At 44.1% G+C, this 17,507-nt stretch overlaps 1 protein-coding gene across 1 annotated transcript in view; it reads left to right on the top strand.

The window, feature by feature from the left end:
* LOC135914985 (uncharacterized) overlaps positions 1-17,507 on the top strand; it is a 40,470-nt gene that overhangs the window by 7,843 nt on the left and 15,120 nt on the right. Inside the window, exons 2-7 of the mRNA XM_065447919.1 lie at positions 1,026-1,151; positions 2,878-3,183; positions 6,548-6,755; positions 9,113-9,263; positions 12,286-12,410; positions 17,222-17,369. Of these exons, the coding sequence (XP_065303991.1) occupies positions 6,595-6,755; positions 9,113-9,263; positions 12,286-12,410; positions 17,222-17,369 (585 nt within the window). The 5' untranslated portion in view covers positions 1,026-1,151; positions 2,878-3,183; positions 6,548-6,594. The remainder of the gene's footprint in view (positions 1-1,025; positions 1,152-2,877; positions 3,184-6,547; positions 6,756-9,112; positions 9,264-12,285; positions 12,411-17,221; positions 17,370-17,507) is intronic.

The raw sequence follows: 17,507 nt of genomic DNA on the forward strand, positions 1-17,507 counted from the left end.
AGTCTTCCCATAGCTGGGATGGAACGCGTGGAACCACTAATCCAAAGCTCCGTATATTGGGCGCAAGGCCCACCACTGGAGATGCAAGCCCATCGATCGTTCAGACGATTGGTTGGATTGGTTTGACGATTGAGGTGGCTGCCGGCACTTCTTACTGGCACAAGAAGTGCCGGCAGCCACGCGCTCGTAGCATCGCATTTCAATCGCTGCGCGCTGTTCGTTGGCCGCAGACCGCCAGCATAACATCTGACTCTTTTCGTGGCAGGATGGAATCAATAGTGGATCAATTCGATGCCGACCTGGCTCGATCGCCGAAAATGGACCGCGTGACAACCGTATAAGATTCGCGTATAAAGTAGCATTCTCAAAGGGCAAAAGGGTTTACTCCATCCCCTTTCCACCGTTGATCTCTTCTTTTCCTCCCCTGCTAAGTCACGGGGCCCCTTTTTAGTAAAGTTCTACAACGAAACACAGGGTCCGCATAAACAGCTGTACTATAACAAACAAAGACATCTACCATAAGTCCTATACCCAATGATGTCCTATAACATACGGAAAAAAACGACTTCTTATATATTGGTCCACATATGTTTCATGTAGGAATATTTAAAGTGGGAGTTATAGTGAGAATATTGTTAATCGGAATGAGCGCTACGCACAAAATGTTATGTATGTTTGCGGACTCGGATTGCGGGTTTCCAATCGAACTTGTCAACTAAGGACGAGAATGCAAAGGATTCAAAACTGAACAGCCTGAATGTCTCATGCCAATGTGCTTATTACAGAAATGCCAATTTATCCCAAGAACTTTGGAAAGTAGCTTTAATAGCAGGCCACACCTTACCCACCCTGCTCAAACAGTGTCAGGGGAATTATCCGTGCTGTCTTGTGTTCCATGTGGAACACACGCACGCCATGATTTTTCGTGACTTACTGCGATTACTGGCTGGCCCAACAGTAGCGAAAAAATAAACAGAACTACGCTTCTGCGCATTTTGCGCATATTATTTACTTCGTATGCGCAGGCGACGAGGACATCGACGACGTCAATGCTCGTGGCGGTGGCGGCGGTGGCAACAGAAGTCGAGGTGCGGGTGGCGATGCCTCCTCTCCACCATCGTCTCCAGCAGGAACGCCACCAGAGATTACCGGTAGGTGTGGGTTGAGCTAAACCGGGTGAAATGCGCCCAAAAAACGTTATTGCGGACAAAATTCGAGAAACATTTATGACAACGGGTCACCATCTGCGCCAAAAGATATGAACCTTTCCAATCATACTAGCTTTACCATCACTCTTTGAACTATGGTTAACATTTATACCCGCAGTGGTGGCAAAGAGACGTTAGCGTTCTGCTACTAAGCCCGAGGTTGCGGGATTGAATCGCGGCCACGGCGGCCGCTCATGGATGAGGGCGAAATGCAGAAACACCCGTGCACCATGCAGTGGATGCACGTTAGAGAACCGCATGGGGTCAAAATTTCCCAGAAGCCCTCCACTACGGCCATATGGTGTTTTTCGCACGTAAAATTCCTAGAGAAAAAAATTATAGTTAACATTTATAACGTAGAGTCAACTTCTGCGCTAGACGATATGAACCACCGCATTCCTTCTAACTGCATCCTAATTATTTGATTGATAGTCCTTGGCTTGTAGTATTACACACCTCTTGCGTAGGACGAAGCAGAAAATTTGTTATATATGCAGGGTGTTTCTGCGAACACTTTCAAAAATGTTGAAAGGTTTCCTGTGGCAGATAGCTCCATTCTAGTTTATGAGCCGGCCTACTCGAAGCGGCGGGCCCTACTTGCACAGAAGGGTGAAATGCAAAATTGAGTAATTAACGTTTTAGCTTATTACCCATATTGCAATTTACAAATTACACTAGTGGACTTCGCAAAGCGGATCCACTTGGAACTATTTCTGAGGAGGACACCTGTTTCGATATAGAAACTCTCGAACTTTGTGGAGAAATGCATTGGCGTTCAAGTTACTTGCGCGCTTCAGTGCATTAGACGACGATTTGTTAACAAATTAACTGGAACGCCATTGCATTTCTCCGCAAAGTTCGGGAATATATATTGCAAAACTGATGTCAACTTGAAAATTTGTTCCAAGTGGATCCGCCTTGCAAACTCCACGGCTAGAGTTTGTAAATTACAATACGCGCCATTATCTAATTAGTTAAAAACTTAATAGGTGAATGTTTGTTAATTGGTCGATTTTGGATCTCAATTTTTGTGCTATTGTCCGCCCCTTCGAGTAGGCCAACACTTAAACTAGAATTGTGATATCTGCCACTGGCAACCTTCAAATATTTTTTAAACTGTTCGCTGAAACACCGTGTATTATCTTATACCTGTGCGTTTTTGGGTGCTTGCACTATATCACGCAATACCATTCTTAGGCTTCGGTTTTCTCTTCTTATCAGTTATCGACTATTTATAGCTAGGACATTCAAGATACTGCAGCAAGTGGGGCTCGATTCACGACCATTATACAAGCTCTAATTGGTTTTTCTCGTCTTACGCTCGCTATCACACAATGTGCACAGGAAAAAGGGGTTTCTACAGAAGAGTACACAAACGTACACATGTAGGAAGGTCGTTCCTTTTCCAGAACGGTTGGGCCTAAAGCCTGCTGCATAAAGCTTTCGTAGATGCTTTGTGTGCACAGCAGTATTTCTCTTCTACTCGTAGATGCTGTCCTGAGGTGTCATGAGGAGCAAATGATATTTACATTTCATTCCAATGTCTGATACACAAGAAATGCCTGATGCGCAATGCGGGAAGCAAGGGAGGGAAACTGCATTCATTGTGTTAACCCAGTGAACTTGAACCCAGTGCCGCAGTAGAATGTGCCACCATCTGCATTTTCAGTGCCTCTACCAGGAGTCCCAACCTCGCAAGGTCCTGTTACGCAGAAAGCGAAAACGACCCCGACAACGACCCCGACAACGACCCCGACAACGACCCCGATAACGACCCCGACAACGACCCCGACAACGACCCCTACAACGACGACGACGACAACGACCACAACGACGACAACGACAACGACCACAACGACGACAACGACAACGACGACCACGACAACGACCACGACTACGACGACGACCACGACTACGACGACGACCACGACTACGACGACGACCACGACCACGACGACGACTACATTGGCACCATGTAAGTCAGCGCCGAGCTGCTTATCAATTATCGCGGTGTGCTACAGTGAATAAGTGATCCAATGATTAGATACCAAGCTCAAATTGAGTATCTACGACAAGAATGGAGTCATAATATCATTACCTGTCATGGCTGACACCGAAACACTCGCGTGATTACTTGCTAACGCCGAAGTTGGTAACGCCGCACCGTGTTATTGCGACGTCCGTGGGTCACTTACCTGCGTAGCCCTTGTAGCTTTTGCCTGACCTGGCATTGAAGTCCCGCTCACGCTTAGTCTTATTTACTACACGCAGTATTTCTTCTGTTCCTCTTATTTATCATTGGTGGGTAGTTCGTAGTCATCTGTGCTATCGGTACTGTGCTATCGTGACTGTGTTATCGTGACTCATAATTCGCTAATTTAATTGGTTGTGTGACATGTTCAATTATATTTGTATCATAAGTGAAGAAATGCCTCAAACGAGGAGGAGTGCGATTAAATAAATTTGAAAACTACCACGACCAGGTGATGGTGTCTAAGTAGCTTTTGGCGCTTCCAGGGGCACGCACACCACGCACTTTCCTTGCAAAAAAACAGCGCGGAGATTTGGTTTACGCATTCAAATGTCTTGTGCAAGAACATAAGTGTGTTCGTTGCAAAATTTCTCGTGATGCACGAGCACGTCAGGAAAAAATGTTAACACAGCGGTTCTCACAGCACCCAACAAGTGTACATCGATTAAAACTTTCCGTAAACTAAATGTACAGGACAGAGCGAGCAGAGAGGTAGCCGTGACCTAGAGTTGTAGGTTCTCACGAGCACACTCTTCAGGACTAGGACCAAAGTTGCATGCACAGGCCAAGCAATTGTCCTTTACGCCTTTCTTTCGTTGTTTTAACGTGCCTATTCTAAATGTGCTGGTGTGGACAAAGGGCAGCAACATGGTTCGTCACGTGATAAGTTAAAGTCGGAAAGGACAAAGAAAAGGGTTTCTTGGTGCACAGGAGGGTTGCGTGACAATATTTTCTCTCCGAATTTACTTCATTCTGTCACGACTACACACCTGGTGCTGTGAGTCGCTTACTGGCTCGATCGTATTGTTTCTTTCTAATGCGCAAGATCTGGTGGCGCCGCACAATAGCTGGGCTCGCTAGCATCTGCGCAGAAGGGACAGCAGGCCAGCCACAGTGATCCTGAAATAGCACAACTGAGGCACCCTCCTCTGTTCAATCTAGCATGCCGCGAGAGCACAGTCAGATTTAGGAGCAAAGACGTGAATTGATCACGGCACGCACTCAGTTGAGAAGCACTAGCACTGGTCAGTTCTTGCAGTAACACCGCTCTATCAGGCGTATAATACAATAAGTCAGTCGAGCTTGACGAGAGCAGTTCCGAAGCGGACTGCTACGCCTTCTGCTCTGCCTTTTAAGGTGGAATTTTACTTTAGGATTTTCTGAAACAGTCTGCACAGGCACTTTGCCGCAACCCTGCAGTTGCACAACAGGTACAGTCAACTGTAAAATTTTACGGGACGCAGGATCTGCCAAGAAACTCAATTCTCGCTAAGCGTGGTCACACAGCCTCCAGTTGAATGTTCTGGCGTGTAGTAGCCTTCGCCACCTACTCAGTGATTCAATAAATACGAAGTGTTACGCCCTAACAGTGCAGCAATTCACATCTGAAGGGGAAATCGCATCCCGTAAACATTTGTTGTTGACTGTACATCATTGCATTCCGCAGGATGTCGACGAGATACCACTTTTTTCACAATAATCTATTATAGATGTCTTGTAGCGGGAGGTAGAAGCTTGCAAAATCGCGGGATCTACGAAAGTCATAGAATATGATTGTACGTGCTAAGTGTGCCAGAGTGCAGTGTTGACCTTCTGGTAACGTTGATGCAGGCATTGCTCTGAACACCACCACCATTCCTTCCAATATTGCCAAGAAATGGCTTAGTTTTATTCAAGAAATGCATTAAACTTCACTTGATAATTGGAAGACATGCATTTTCTTCTGCCTTCAGGATGACGCACATGTTGTGTAAATAGAAGTCGTCGTATATTCGGTATTGATGAATGATCAGAACCATAGAGAAATGTAGCGGCACACTTGCAACCAGTGAATTACCCGTACCCTACCTGTACGCTCGGTACGCTGACGATTAAATTAACAGGCGGCCAATAAATAAATCACAAACATTTTAAAGTGCTTTGATACCTCGAGGACACACTGTAGGTCAGGCTTCAGAAAAACCTGGATTTGTATAAAGAAAGCAAGCAACTGCATTTTCACAAGTTTAAAAACATTCTGCAAGAAGTATTTGATAATTATGAAGTTTAGTGACAACATTCTGCAATTTCTGTGGAATGCCACGGCACTTTCTTTTTCAATTTGAAAACAACATAATAGTGCAGCCGTATTTGACGCCTTTATAGTATTCTGCAGTCCGCCCCAATTTTGGTAAGCTTTACCAAATTGGCTTGTTCTAAGTCTCTAAGAATGCTGCATCGTGTTTTACTAAACAATATTTTGGTTTGTATATGATGGATGTAAAGATGTTCGTGGATTATGTGACGAAAGTTTGAAAAAAAGCATCAAAATATGAAATTATGTCGTACTTTCCTCCTATATCTACACATCCGACGCTTCAGCCATACAGCATCACTAGCAGCACTTTTCCCACTCTCTTTGTCCCGGGCTCTGAGTAGCATGTAATTTTATAGCAAAGATAAGTTGTATGCAATCGATCTCTCACAGCCCTTTTAGCATACTGGTGGTGAAGTATGTGCACTCTTTTTCACAAATCGCGTAGCTTTGTAAAAAGCTTCTATAGAGAGGGTATATCGGCTTTGAAATAAAGGCAAACAGCTGTTTCAAAACAGTGGTTAGCTGCAGACGCTAACGCACAGTTGAATCTGCGTCTATATCGATCTTATAGGCATGTTGTAGATGGTACATAATTCTAGAGAATATATACACGCTTATGTGCCAGTCATCGTGCTGAACATTTTACTATACGTGGCCCGGCACCAGTAAATATTCAGCATTCCTCTAAATTGGACTTCATATGACGCAAACATTAGCCTTCAAATCATTTTGAGCGCAATATTCGTGTTTTATAAGGAGAAGTGACATATGACTTAGTCTCTTACCATTATTCTCAGCCGGTTACCTATGTAAATTATGAAATCTCAATTGGGAGGTACAAGGTTAGCAATGGTATTTTTTTTGTCATCTCTTAGTAGTGAGGCTTATGCGAAAATCTTCCCGCAGTGTCTTATACAGGTCAAGGATGACCACATAAGTCGTAGCAGTATCTTGTGTACATTTGTTGCGCTGTCAAAGCACCTTCCTTGTGGACCCTGTTTTCTTCCTCAGTCACACAACTCATCTGCACAGTTTCCGGATTTGCGGTATTCAGATACATGTACCCACCCGACGGCTTGTGTCACTACCTGTTCTACTGGAACGTGGTAGTAAGGAACGGCACCATGCGGGGCGTGGATGTCTCGCTTTCGTGGAAAATTTTTAAGCACGAAACGGCAAGGCTCAAGAAAACGTCCGGAGGAATCAGTTTCGACGCCCGGTGAGTAACTTATGGTTACTCTACCAATGAAGTTATGCACACATACTTCGCCCCTTTTAAGCCCTGCTGAGATACTTTTGATGCTCTGTCCATGTCCCGCTACGGCGTTTAGCTACATCTACTTTGCACCAAATACCTCGAATGCACCGTCAATCTTCACAGCAGATAGCAATCTTCTTTCAACTTTATTCATTTAGACCGCCATTTTTACCTCGAGCATATAACAAGTATTAAAGTTACTGACGCCTTTATTACACCGCACATTCGCACCAATAAGAGCGATCCTACTGTTGGCCTTTGGTTGAACGTCAGTCACTTGTGATACTATGACGGACGCGCGAAGTAATCCACACGAGTAATTTCGGTTTTTGAATTTTACTCTCTTCCGAATGCGACCACCATGGCGGGAAATGAATGAACGTCATGGTGCTAAGCAGCACCATACCATACCCATTGTCCACGAAGGTGTGTTTTTGATTGGTATGCTGGAAACCGTATCTCCATCGTGCTCGGTGGTGAACGTCTGATGAATAGCCCCATGCTCACACGAAAGCAAGAAAGTTGTTCGAACATGTTCGTTCACTAAGACCATTCATGGGCGAGTTGCTTGATAGCCACAATCAAAATGATCCTCATCGACTATTGGCTAGGAAACTCTAGCCGAGTGAGCGGCACTCTATTCAGGGGAACCGCTTCTACATGGATTTTACAATGCAGGAAGGGCAATTATCAGATAAACTGTAGCATTTCACACACGCAGTGAACTGGACGGTTCCACCATCCACCGTGACATAAAGGCAAGCCGTTCTGCTGCATGTATCAGGTTCGAATCAAACGGGCAGCTGCATTCCTAAGATGAAATACAAAAATAATTCGTTACATTGCTTTAAGTCTGTTGTGAAGTCACGTTAGTAAAATTATCGCGGAGAACACCAACGCAGTAGGTCCAAGCACGTGAGTTTTCGCGGTTCAGGACGTTCCCGTTTTCGCCTGCACTTCTTAAAATTAAAAATTAAAAAAAAAACTGCTCAGTCGACGCGATATTCTCTATTCATTCAGGAATTTTAGGAACGCGCTCCTTGTATGGCATTTACACTTTAGTGCGTTGTGCGACATTCAGTAATTTCTACGGCGAAGCTGTAAAAATCACTGAATGTTGCACAACACCTGTAAGCCGAAAACTAGTCCAGCGCAACCCCATGCGCATGCGCGAAAGAAGTAGAGTGAAAGGGAAGCGCGCGATTAGCAAACACCACCTACATAGCACAATGCCTGTTTAATCTGATCCAGGACGTCGTGCTACTTGGCCGATATATTTCCATTGACAGAACTGGCTTGATGAAAGCGGGGACGTCAAAACCGCTTTTGCCTACTCGGGAGCACCCCATTAGATTCTATGGCAGGCACGCCAGGAAACATGGCGTCATGGATCACAGCAAAAAGGCCCTGTGCTATCTAGGTGGTGTTGGATTAGCTGCGCCAGTAGTGACATCGTTGCTCTCCGTCGCAGCCTAGCGCGCGCGCAGCAGTTTTTCTCCGGCTCCGAAATGGATAGGCCACGCGTCACACGTACTCCTTAGAAGCAGGCAGCTTTCGATCAGCAACGCCGCAAGCAGAACCGGGAAAGAGCTCGTCTACGCCATGCCCATGCTGCAAGCCGGGCACAAGAACTGGCTCGTGCAGCCGAGCGCAAGCACCAACGGCGTACCGGACATCCCACAGCCTCTCAAGCCATCGTTTATTGAGCCATCGAGATTAACCCAGTCATAAAAACCAGGACCGCAAGTTTCAGCTTTGCTTGTTAACCATCTGCAAGGAGTGTTTGGGTGGTGATATTTTTTTTTCCGGACTGCATACATGAAATCAGCGGTGAAAAGGACGGTAGTTAGAAGAAAAAGGAAGCACACAGTTCTATGTCCTTCTCTCCATGTTGCCATCCTTATGCTGCTTCAAGGAGTGACTTGTCACTTTCTCGTTACATTTATTGAATATTTGACTCTCGACTTGGTCTTTCAAAATTACTCAAACTGTATCGCCCTTCTCCTCTGAGGCCTGCACGCACCATATCAAAAAAAGTACATTTGAACCGTGGGTCAATCTGAGAGTGGTGTATTGTTCGCGCCTTCCCCTGTTGCCACCATACTACTTAATAGCCGCATACATAAACAGCGGCAATATAACGTTGCTCACTTATGTTACACTGGATACATACGCAAAGGTAAAGAACACGTGAAAAGATTTCTGCAGATTTTGGGGCTTCATTGGCTTTCGGAGGCACAGCAATTTACGCTTTTGTACCAATAGCCAACGGTAGTATGATCACCGTTTACCAAAAAGCGACGTTCATTTTCACACAGGTACGTGACTCCTGCTAGTGTCCGCTCAGTAGAGGAGGAGCTGAAAGATATAGCCAAGAAAAACAACATCGTGCACTACGGTGTTCTAAACATGTTGGCCGCCCCCGAGAAAGCGCACGACATGTTGCAGCAAACGAAAGCGGCTCTAAGGGTAAGCGATTGCGATGAGAAGCGTTTCAGTGCGTCTTAAAACGCGTTACGGAGCTGTAGGAAGGGCGATGTCCTTTAAGACAAGGCAAATGTGTGGCGCTCCTCACAAACGAAAAATCCTGCTCTGTTCTCTGGAAAGACTAACTCCACATTTGGCGAAAGGAAAAAAAAAAGCTTCTGTTCCATGAATCGAGCTCGGGGAGTGGCAGAAACGCGGGTTGCGTTGAATGTAGCGATTTAACGCCATCAATGGGTGAGCTTTCGTCTTGGCAATTCAACCACGCCTCTCGCGCCTCTAAAAAGTTTTACTTACTATTTTACAAATGTTGCGTGGTAGGTGTGCGCATATTCAGTAGCCATTCGTTTCTTTCCTTCATTGGCGTTTCAAAGAAAAGCAAGCGGAATGTTTTTCTTATACATTTCATGTTACTAGCCCCTACAGTGCAAATGGCTTAGAAACGCATCAACACCAGCTAAACAAATGCTGGCATGGCTATAAAATGCTAATTACTGAAAACAGAATAGAAACAGTTTCATTTCCTACAAGCACAACCTGATTGCTATGTTGCCATCAATTTAGCAGAAATGCTAATAATAGCCACGCCATAGTTATTTCGCCTTTGATTGTGTTTATGTTTGGTGAGTCGGCCGAAGCCAAGTAGGATACTTGTATAAACCTCATTTATTGATCAATTTGTACATGGGTGCTAAAGGTAACAGGTACGTCATACAAGGCCCGATCATTATCAAATTACTGTATTTATAGACTACGCTTATTGGAAACGTTGAGCTCGTAATATATTACTGTGGTCGAAACTGATGCGCTCGTCGCACAGCTCTAACTTTGCGAGACGAGTCTACGAACCATGAATTACTTTCATCGCTTCATAGCAGGAAACACTTACCAAAGCCAAGTCGACTCGAATCACAAGTTTCACAACATTGGGTGAGAAACTGGTGGACTTAAAAACTGTGTTCCATTTGCTTAAATAAGCTTTGCACAATGAGTTGGCAGATCTGCATACCGGGCGTTAGGTGCTTGAGCCATACTTTGAGAAGATTTGGGTCTTAGGCGACGGAGACAAACTGCATAATGTTCATGATCATACTGAGTTTCTCAGAGTATAAGTGCATTGAGCCTACTCACTACCCCTTGGTTAGCACTCCCACGACTAGATATAGCAGGCATAAATAGCCAAGTTGGATAGATGGCCATTGCCGTAGCTCAATTGGTTGTGCAAAGCCCGCCGGAGGTTGTAGGTTCGGGTCACACCGGCGACACGTTATCTTTTTGTCCACTTTCCTTTTCCTGTCTTTATTATTTTCTACATTTCAATTTTATCCACAGCTCATTTCCCTGATGCATTCATTGGCTTCAGTGCCTGTTTGCTTTATGTCGTCATAACATATATATATATATATATATATATATATATATATATATATATATATATATATATCTTCCGAAGAAGAAGAAGAGAAGCACGTAGGAGAACAAAAACCTGACTGCACTGACGTTCCAGCCGGAGTCCGGCCATCATCAACAGGGCCAATGCAAGCATACACAGCTCAATTTATGCATTTTTCACCGAAAATAAAGGTACAAGTGATAGGGAGAGCACAAAAAGCTGAATACAAACTTGCGCATGCGCGCACTGGCCATATGAAAAAACGTATGTAGACTATGACCTCAAGGTGGCGTACATTTAGCGACGTCATGAATACCAACAGGTGCACTGACTCATGTCAAAGTCAGCGAAAATAACCGCGATACTAAGATGCGCGTACATACAGTGGCATTATGAAAAAATATAAGCAGGGAGGTGGTTTGTGAGTAATCCACAAGTGATCAGGTGCATATTCAGTCGTGTTCACAAAACAGCAAACACAAAAGACGCCGCCAATATTAATTTGGGCAAAGGGTCACATGTTCCGAAAGAGCATTCGAGGAGTCGTAGCTGCCAAGGGAATTTTTGTAGTTTGTTTTAAGGTACTGCAGCGTTTGTGCGACCACGAAGACGGTCCATGTACCCCCACCTGGATATAGGAAACCTGTACTCTGACCTCCGCTGACCCCTTCCTCTCTCTCTCCGTATATATATATATATATATATATATATATATATATATATATATATATATATATATATATAGAAAGAGAGAGAGAGAGGGAGATAGAGTGAGAGCGAGAACATCAACAAGAAACGTATATGAGCAAAATATATAAAAGGATCTGTCAATATACCATGCTATATTGGAATTTACAAGCAGTTAGCCTCCCGTTGGATGGCATTTTTCCTGTCCTCGCCCGCTAGCGAAAATGTGGGCTGATCCCGGCGGCTGTGCTGGACCAGGAGTGGTGGCTCGTACCCCCGTAAGGCAGAGGCTTCAAGCACTCAGCAAAGTGAAGCGAACAGTGACTGCATTCTTTCGCGACCCGCGTAGAACATGCTGAACAGCATGCGTTTCAATAAAGAACAAACACAAAACAAGCATCTGAAGCACATAATTGTTACTAAGGCTCCCCTGATAATCAAGCATTACGTTTCCCCGTAGAGAATACTTTTCCACAAGCTGCCGCGGTAGCGACAGCTTGCTCCGTGGGCAGTGACGCCACTAGCCTTTCGTGTCCTAAACAATGAGCGTAGCAACTCATTTCAATGTTCTTGCAGTACCGCTAAGGGCGGTGGCGTGCTGTCAAAATTAACACTACTATCATTACTCTAAAGCAATAAAGCATTGCCTAGCACCCTCAGCAGCTGTAGTGGTGGTTTTCATTTCAACAGTTTCGCTGCACATTCATTTTCCCAGGGTCGGAATGGCGAGTAATTTTTTTGTCGCTGTTGTTCACACTAAATGCAGATACCCAACAAAAATATATGTCGATAGCGGTTTCAGATTCAGCATTAAACACGTACCAAATACAAAAGCAGGGATTTTTGCCACTTTCTTTTTTTTTTGCACTTTCTCTGGCAAAAAGAACTAAATCTGTGATTTTTCCCTCCTCATTTGCGCCATCGCAGGAACTCAAGAATATGCAAGGTAACGACCTTACCCAAAAAACGATACTGGCGATGGGCCTGTACGATTACGGCAGGCGAGGAGAACACTATGCCAACTTCGCCAATCTGTTCAAAGAAGCCATCGAGTAAGTAAACAACACGAAGCAGTGCTGCCTACGAACGTGCTGCACCTTTTCGTCTTCACACAGCTATCTAGACAGTTTTGGCAAGCGAATTAGCGGACAGGAGATATTGCATCCAGCACCAGAATATTTGTTTCCAATGTTGACCAGAACGACCATCAACCACGCTCCAAGTTCGCTATTCTTTACGTATTTCAGCATACCATTTGAGAAAAATACTCATCTTATAGTATTGGTCTCTCCTATGAAGCTACGTTATGAATTGGCGAAGATCTGGAAGCTAAATAATGAATTATCTCTCCACTACATACTATATAAAGGCTATATAAAACATATACTGTCGATATTTTTCTAGATTGATGCCCTATTGCCTATTGAGTACTGTTTTCAGCATGCTCCGTTACTGCCTGTTCAATAGTGGCTGCAGTCTAGTTAAACGATAAGTGACAAGTGTAACTGCTCCTGCCTTAAGCTTTCTCATGAGAACAAGAACAATATCCACAGTGCTGTCAGTATTCGTGCAGCAGGAGCCTACTCTGAGCACTGACATCACGTCTTGGCACACGTTTACGTGCGGTATCCTATAGTTTCCAGAATGACACCGCATATGTCTGCACTAGGATATTGACGCCCGGAATGATATATTTACAACTAATAAATCGAATACTGCGTTATCACCCACTTTAAACCTTAAACCATTATCGCTGACGCATTAATGACTACAGCGCAAACAATTTGCGTTTGACCACTTGCTGCGGCCGATAAATATTCGGCATGTTTTTTTTTAGCATTATAATTCACCCTGTAATGACGGCACGCATCGAAACGAGAAAAAAAGGTGTCTATTTGCAATATAAATGTATAAACACCTCGATAATAAGTATTAACGAAAGGGAAAAAATATTTGGCGGAAACTTTTTCTGCAGTAGCGGGAGGAAACGCCAGGCAGAAAACGTGGAAGTGGGCTTCACCCCAGGTCAGTTTTTTATTCCTTTGGAATTCGTCCCGACCACTCATTATCCCGTATGAAGGACACGTGTACATTTCATTTTCTCTAAATCACGTGTGTGATATGACTGCAGCCGTAGATCTCGGATCCGTCTGTCTCCTCCAACCCCACTTTCAAAAGAAAGCCAGTCACGTGCCACCAGACATCTTTTTCCTCATCCTGCGTTCCTGCTCTAAGCAAACAAACGGCGCTTGCTGTCTGTCATTCAGTGTTGGCCCAATGTTCTAGCTAGACATTTTGTACTTGGCGAAAAAAAGAAAAGTTTCTTCCGCAATGAATAAAGGGCTAAGCAGGTTTCGTTGCTTTGCCACTGTGACCATTCGCTTCGTTGCAGAATGCTTAGCGTGCTAAGCACGTGCCATTCTTCTTTTTTTCTAGTGGGTCACGTCACGTCCTCCCCAGAACTGCTACTACTTTAACATCAATTGATCTGCACGGCTGCATCATTTATGCTCCTAATTCAAACACATATAAACACGCATCAGAAGCAATGGCCACTTACTTGCTGGTATGCAGTTTGCTGCCCTGTGCGGTCATTTTCATCCCACTGACGATGGCTTACGCATATCCAACATACTTTACCCTAAACGTGCGTACATTGTGTTCTAGCTTTAATTACTCCAGCAATTTCGAGTGCAAGTTTGTCTTACTGCATGGAGATATATTCACTGTGTTCACAGGCTATTGAATGCTTGCGCAAGATTTCAACTGCGTCTCTTGGTTTTTGTCGGCAGCAATGCCGTTAATGAAGGTGACGATGGAGCTTTCCGATGTACACACAAGACAGACGCCACAGTTGCTGTTAAAAAACAAACATTAACCACTGACAGGATTCAAGTGGCTGTTTAATAAATATTACATAGTATTCTGCATCTTGAATGTATGTGCATGTGAGTGTATGGCCTGTCCATTTTTCACTTGCACGTATAAAGCATCTGACTCTGTCTTATCTCTTTGTAGCGTCAAGCTGTTCAGGCACGTTGGAGAGTAACGGGACTTGTTCAATTTTTGTCGGCCTTATTCTAGTTCATTTTATTGCACCCACTGAAGGGTTGCTTGCAACACAAACCGATACTACAGCGAGAAGACAACACACTGACTCTTGTAGCTTCTAAACACAAGTCAATAAGCACAAAGTGGTACGGGTAGGAATCACACAACATCAGTACTATATACACAGACTTTTGAAAAAATTATAACCCGTATTGCGCCATGCCCTACAAAGTGCCTACGCGACTGGCCAGTTGATGAAAACGATGGTTAAAGGTCACAACATAGGGTGTTTTTCTTTTGATGTTGTGGAAAGGCATCGGGTGATCAGTGTCCGAATTTTTTTTATTTTCTTTGGGATTTATTCAGCCGGAGCAATATCAATTCAAACGTCGAGAAGCCAGTGATTTCCCGAGGCCCACGCGTTTTTAAATGTGGAACGAAAACAGGTTCTGACACAAGCAGTGTCAAACATAGGGTAATATTGCACTTTTCTCGTACCTACTTTTTTTACCGAAAACGCCTTTTATAGATGGAAGCTCAAAAGGCACTGACCACCAATGCATCTTGCCTCATATTTGGGGAGGCACACCTTAAAACATATTTCATCGTTACACTTATCTTCAGGTGGGCTTTAACTTTGAAGTGAATGGTTAGAATCGGCCAAATGCAATATATTCCGTAAGTTAACTAGCTTGAGATGTAATTAGCAAACGTTTTTAATTAGTCAAATAGACATTTCATTTATGGAACAAATAATGTCCACTTCTTAAAGTAATCAAACTCAAGAACTACCATTGGGCTAGTAGCCATGAGTGAATAAAAGAAATCTGAAAGATAAGAAAGAAGAAGCCGTATACACCTGTAGGATTTAACTGTATTTAGGATATATATACCTGGGTAATTTAAATGCAAAGCGCCTCTCCGATTGGGCGCTGCAGTAACATCGCCCAGATGTCCATTACAAATTAGAGTAGTACGATGCACCGACGATGAATTGAAACCCGAAAGGTTTCCTGATATACGACTTAAAACTCGTATGATTGCGAAGCCGGTAAGACGCCTGCATGAGACATGTATCCATGCTGGCAGACATATTGTTCGCTTTTATCCACTGAGAAGCGCAGCAACTGTCAAAATCAGCAAGCGTAATTTAGTTAAGATTTACTGATATGTGGATTAACCGGAGTAGTTGGAGACCGGAGTAGTTGGAGAAGTGTGGGAAACGCCTTTGCCCTGCAGTGGGCGTAGCCAGGCTGCTGATAATGATGGTGGATGACTTAATTGCGCTCCTACATCCAACTGAGACTTGCCTTGACGTTGCTGTGGCAGAATTAACCTACACCTTCTTGACAGAATCTGGCGGACTAGGTTTCACTTGCGAATTGTCCACACGATACCTCAATTCCATTTCTGAACTTTAAACTTAGCTCCATGAAGGTCCATGGATGCTGGATGTATAACCACAGGACAAGGAACAGCGTTTTACCATTTAAAGACGCACATTGTAAACTTATCAAGAGGAGAATAGCAAAGAGATGACTAAATTTGGCAATAATGAAATCACACGAGCGCAATCTTGTTAGAGGTTTTCACAATCAGATTAGCTGCTTGAAAGACGCTTGCTTTCCTCCCATCTTTATTACGGGTGTTCCAAAGGCTCACTCAGACAATAAATCACGGGAAAAACTGCACAATCCAAAGGACAAATATGAATGCGTGCGTAATGGCGTACGTATACCTAAGCTGTCACACAATGTAGTGAAGGTCGTAGCCAGATTGTGTTTTCGCTCCATGCAATCTGGCCCAAGATTTGCCCTTTGATGGCAGCTGAACTGCCGGCTGCGTTTTCCGGGAATCATGCCACACGCTACACCGAATGCCTTAAGGATGTGCTTCACAATATTTCTCTAAGCTGTGGCTGGGTTTATGTCCGACAAGCTAGACGATTCTTCAAATATCGTGCGGAAGACCACTTCTTGGCGGTCAATTGGCAAAAATGGCGGAGAACTTGGTACTGAAAAGCACTCAAAGTACTGTGGTCGGGCATCGCTCCTGGACCAAACGATATTCTAAGGAAAGCAAGAAAGCATGCTGATAGACAGGTAGTCGAGATGTCCGTAATAAAAAAGAACAGGCAGTGCACATTAGCACGCCATTACTACCACTAAGTGTAAAAGAAATGGGATTGATAATGGCTAGCGCGTAATCACCGCCAAAATTCGGACGTGCAGCTGCCCCATTTGGTTCGCTGCTGGGTTTCGCACCCTATATTCATGTATTTTCCAATGTGCCTGCCTTGACAGTTTAGTTAAGGTCACTGCAGATACTTTGGTATCCCCCCTAATGGTCAGTAGCTTACGAGTGGTTCTTAGTTACTAGTGCACATGTTAGTTTATTTTTCCTATGACCAATTGCACTTAGGTGTCACGTATAAAATTGCTCGATTTCTTTTGAATAAACTAATGGAAGTCGACGACCGCAAATGTAGTTTGTGTCTCACTTCGTCTTTGTGCGCTTAGCGGCGTAACATTTGTTTACCAGTCATGAACCAACTACTGAAGTACTAAAGCGCCAAACAGGCGACACAAGAAGAGACACAATGCGCTCGTCCGTGTCTCTTCTTGTGCCGTCTGCTTGGCGCTTTAGTACTTCAGTAACATGCACCAACTAGCCCAACAAAAAGTTCTGTATGAACCAACTAGCTATGCAACAACATTTGCTAACCATTGAAGCACCTGCAAAATGGTTTGATCTTCTTTTAGTCTATCTCTGAAAAAAATTTCATTGCGCGTATGTGCACCACTCACTGCAGGTCGTCGCACGCAGACACCGTCATTGCGATCAGCTCTGTCGGTTGGATGTACAACCCGAGGCTATGTGAATGCACGCCACCATCCGTCTGGGACACGGCTACATTACCTGGCAAAAGCGTCAGTTGGGGAAAGAGGTATCCTGATTTGGTGAGTAGTTCTACACTTCGGACATATAAAAGCCAGCCTCCAGAACACGTTCTCTGGCATCAACTGCAACCTAAACTATGTCATCTTTCACTGGACAATCTTTTTGAACAAGTATTCCCGTGCGTACAATTATGTGCG

This window comes from Dermacentor albipictus, chromosome 9 (genome assembly GCF_038994185.2).
Source record: "Dermacentor albipictus isolate Rhodes 1998 colony chromosome 9, USDA_Dalb.pri_finalv2, whole genome shotgun sequence".
Lineage (NCBI taxonomy): Eukaryota > Metazoa > Arthropoda > Arachnida > Ixodida > Ixodidae > Dermacentor > Dermacentor albipictus.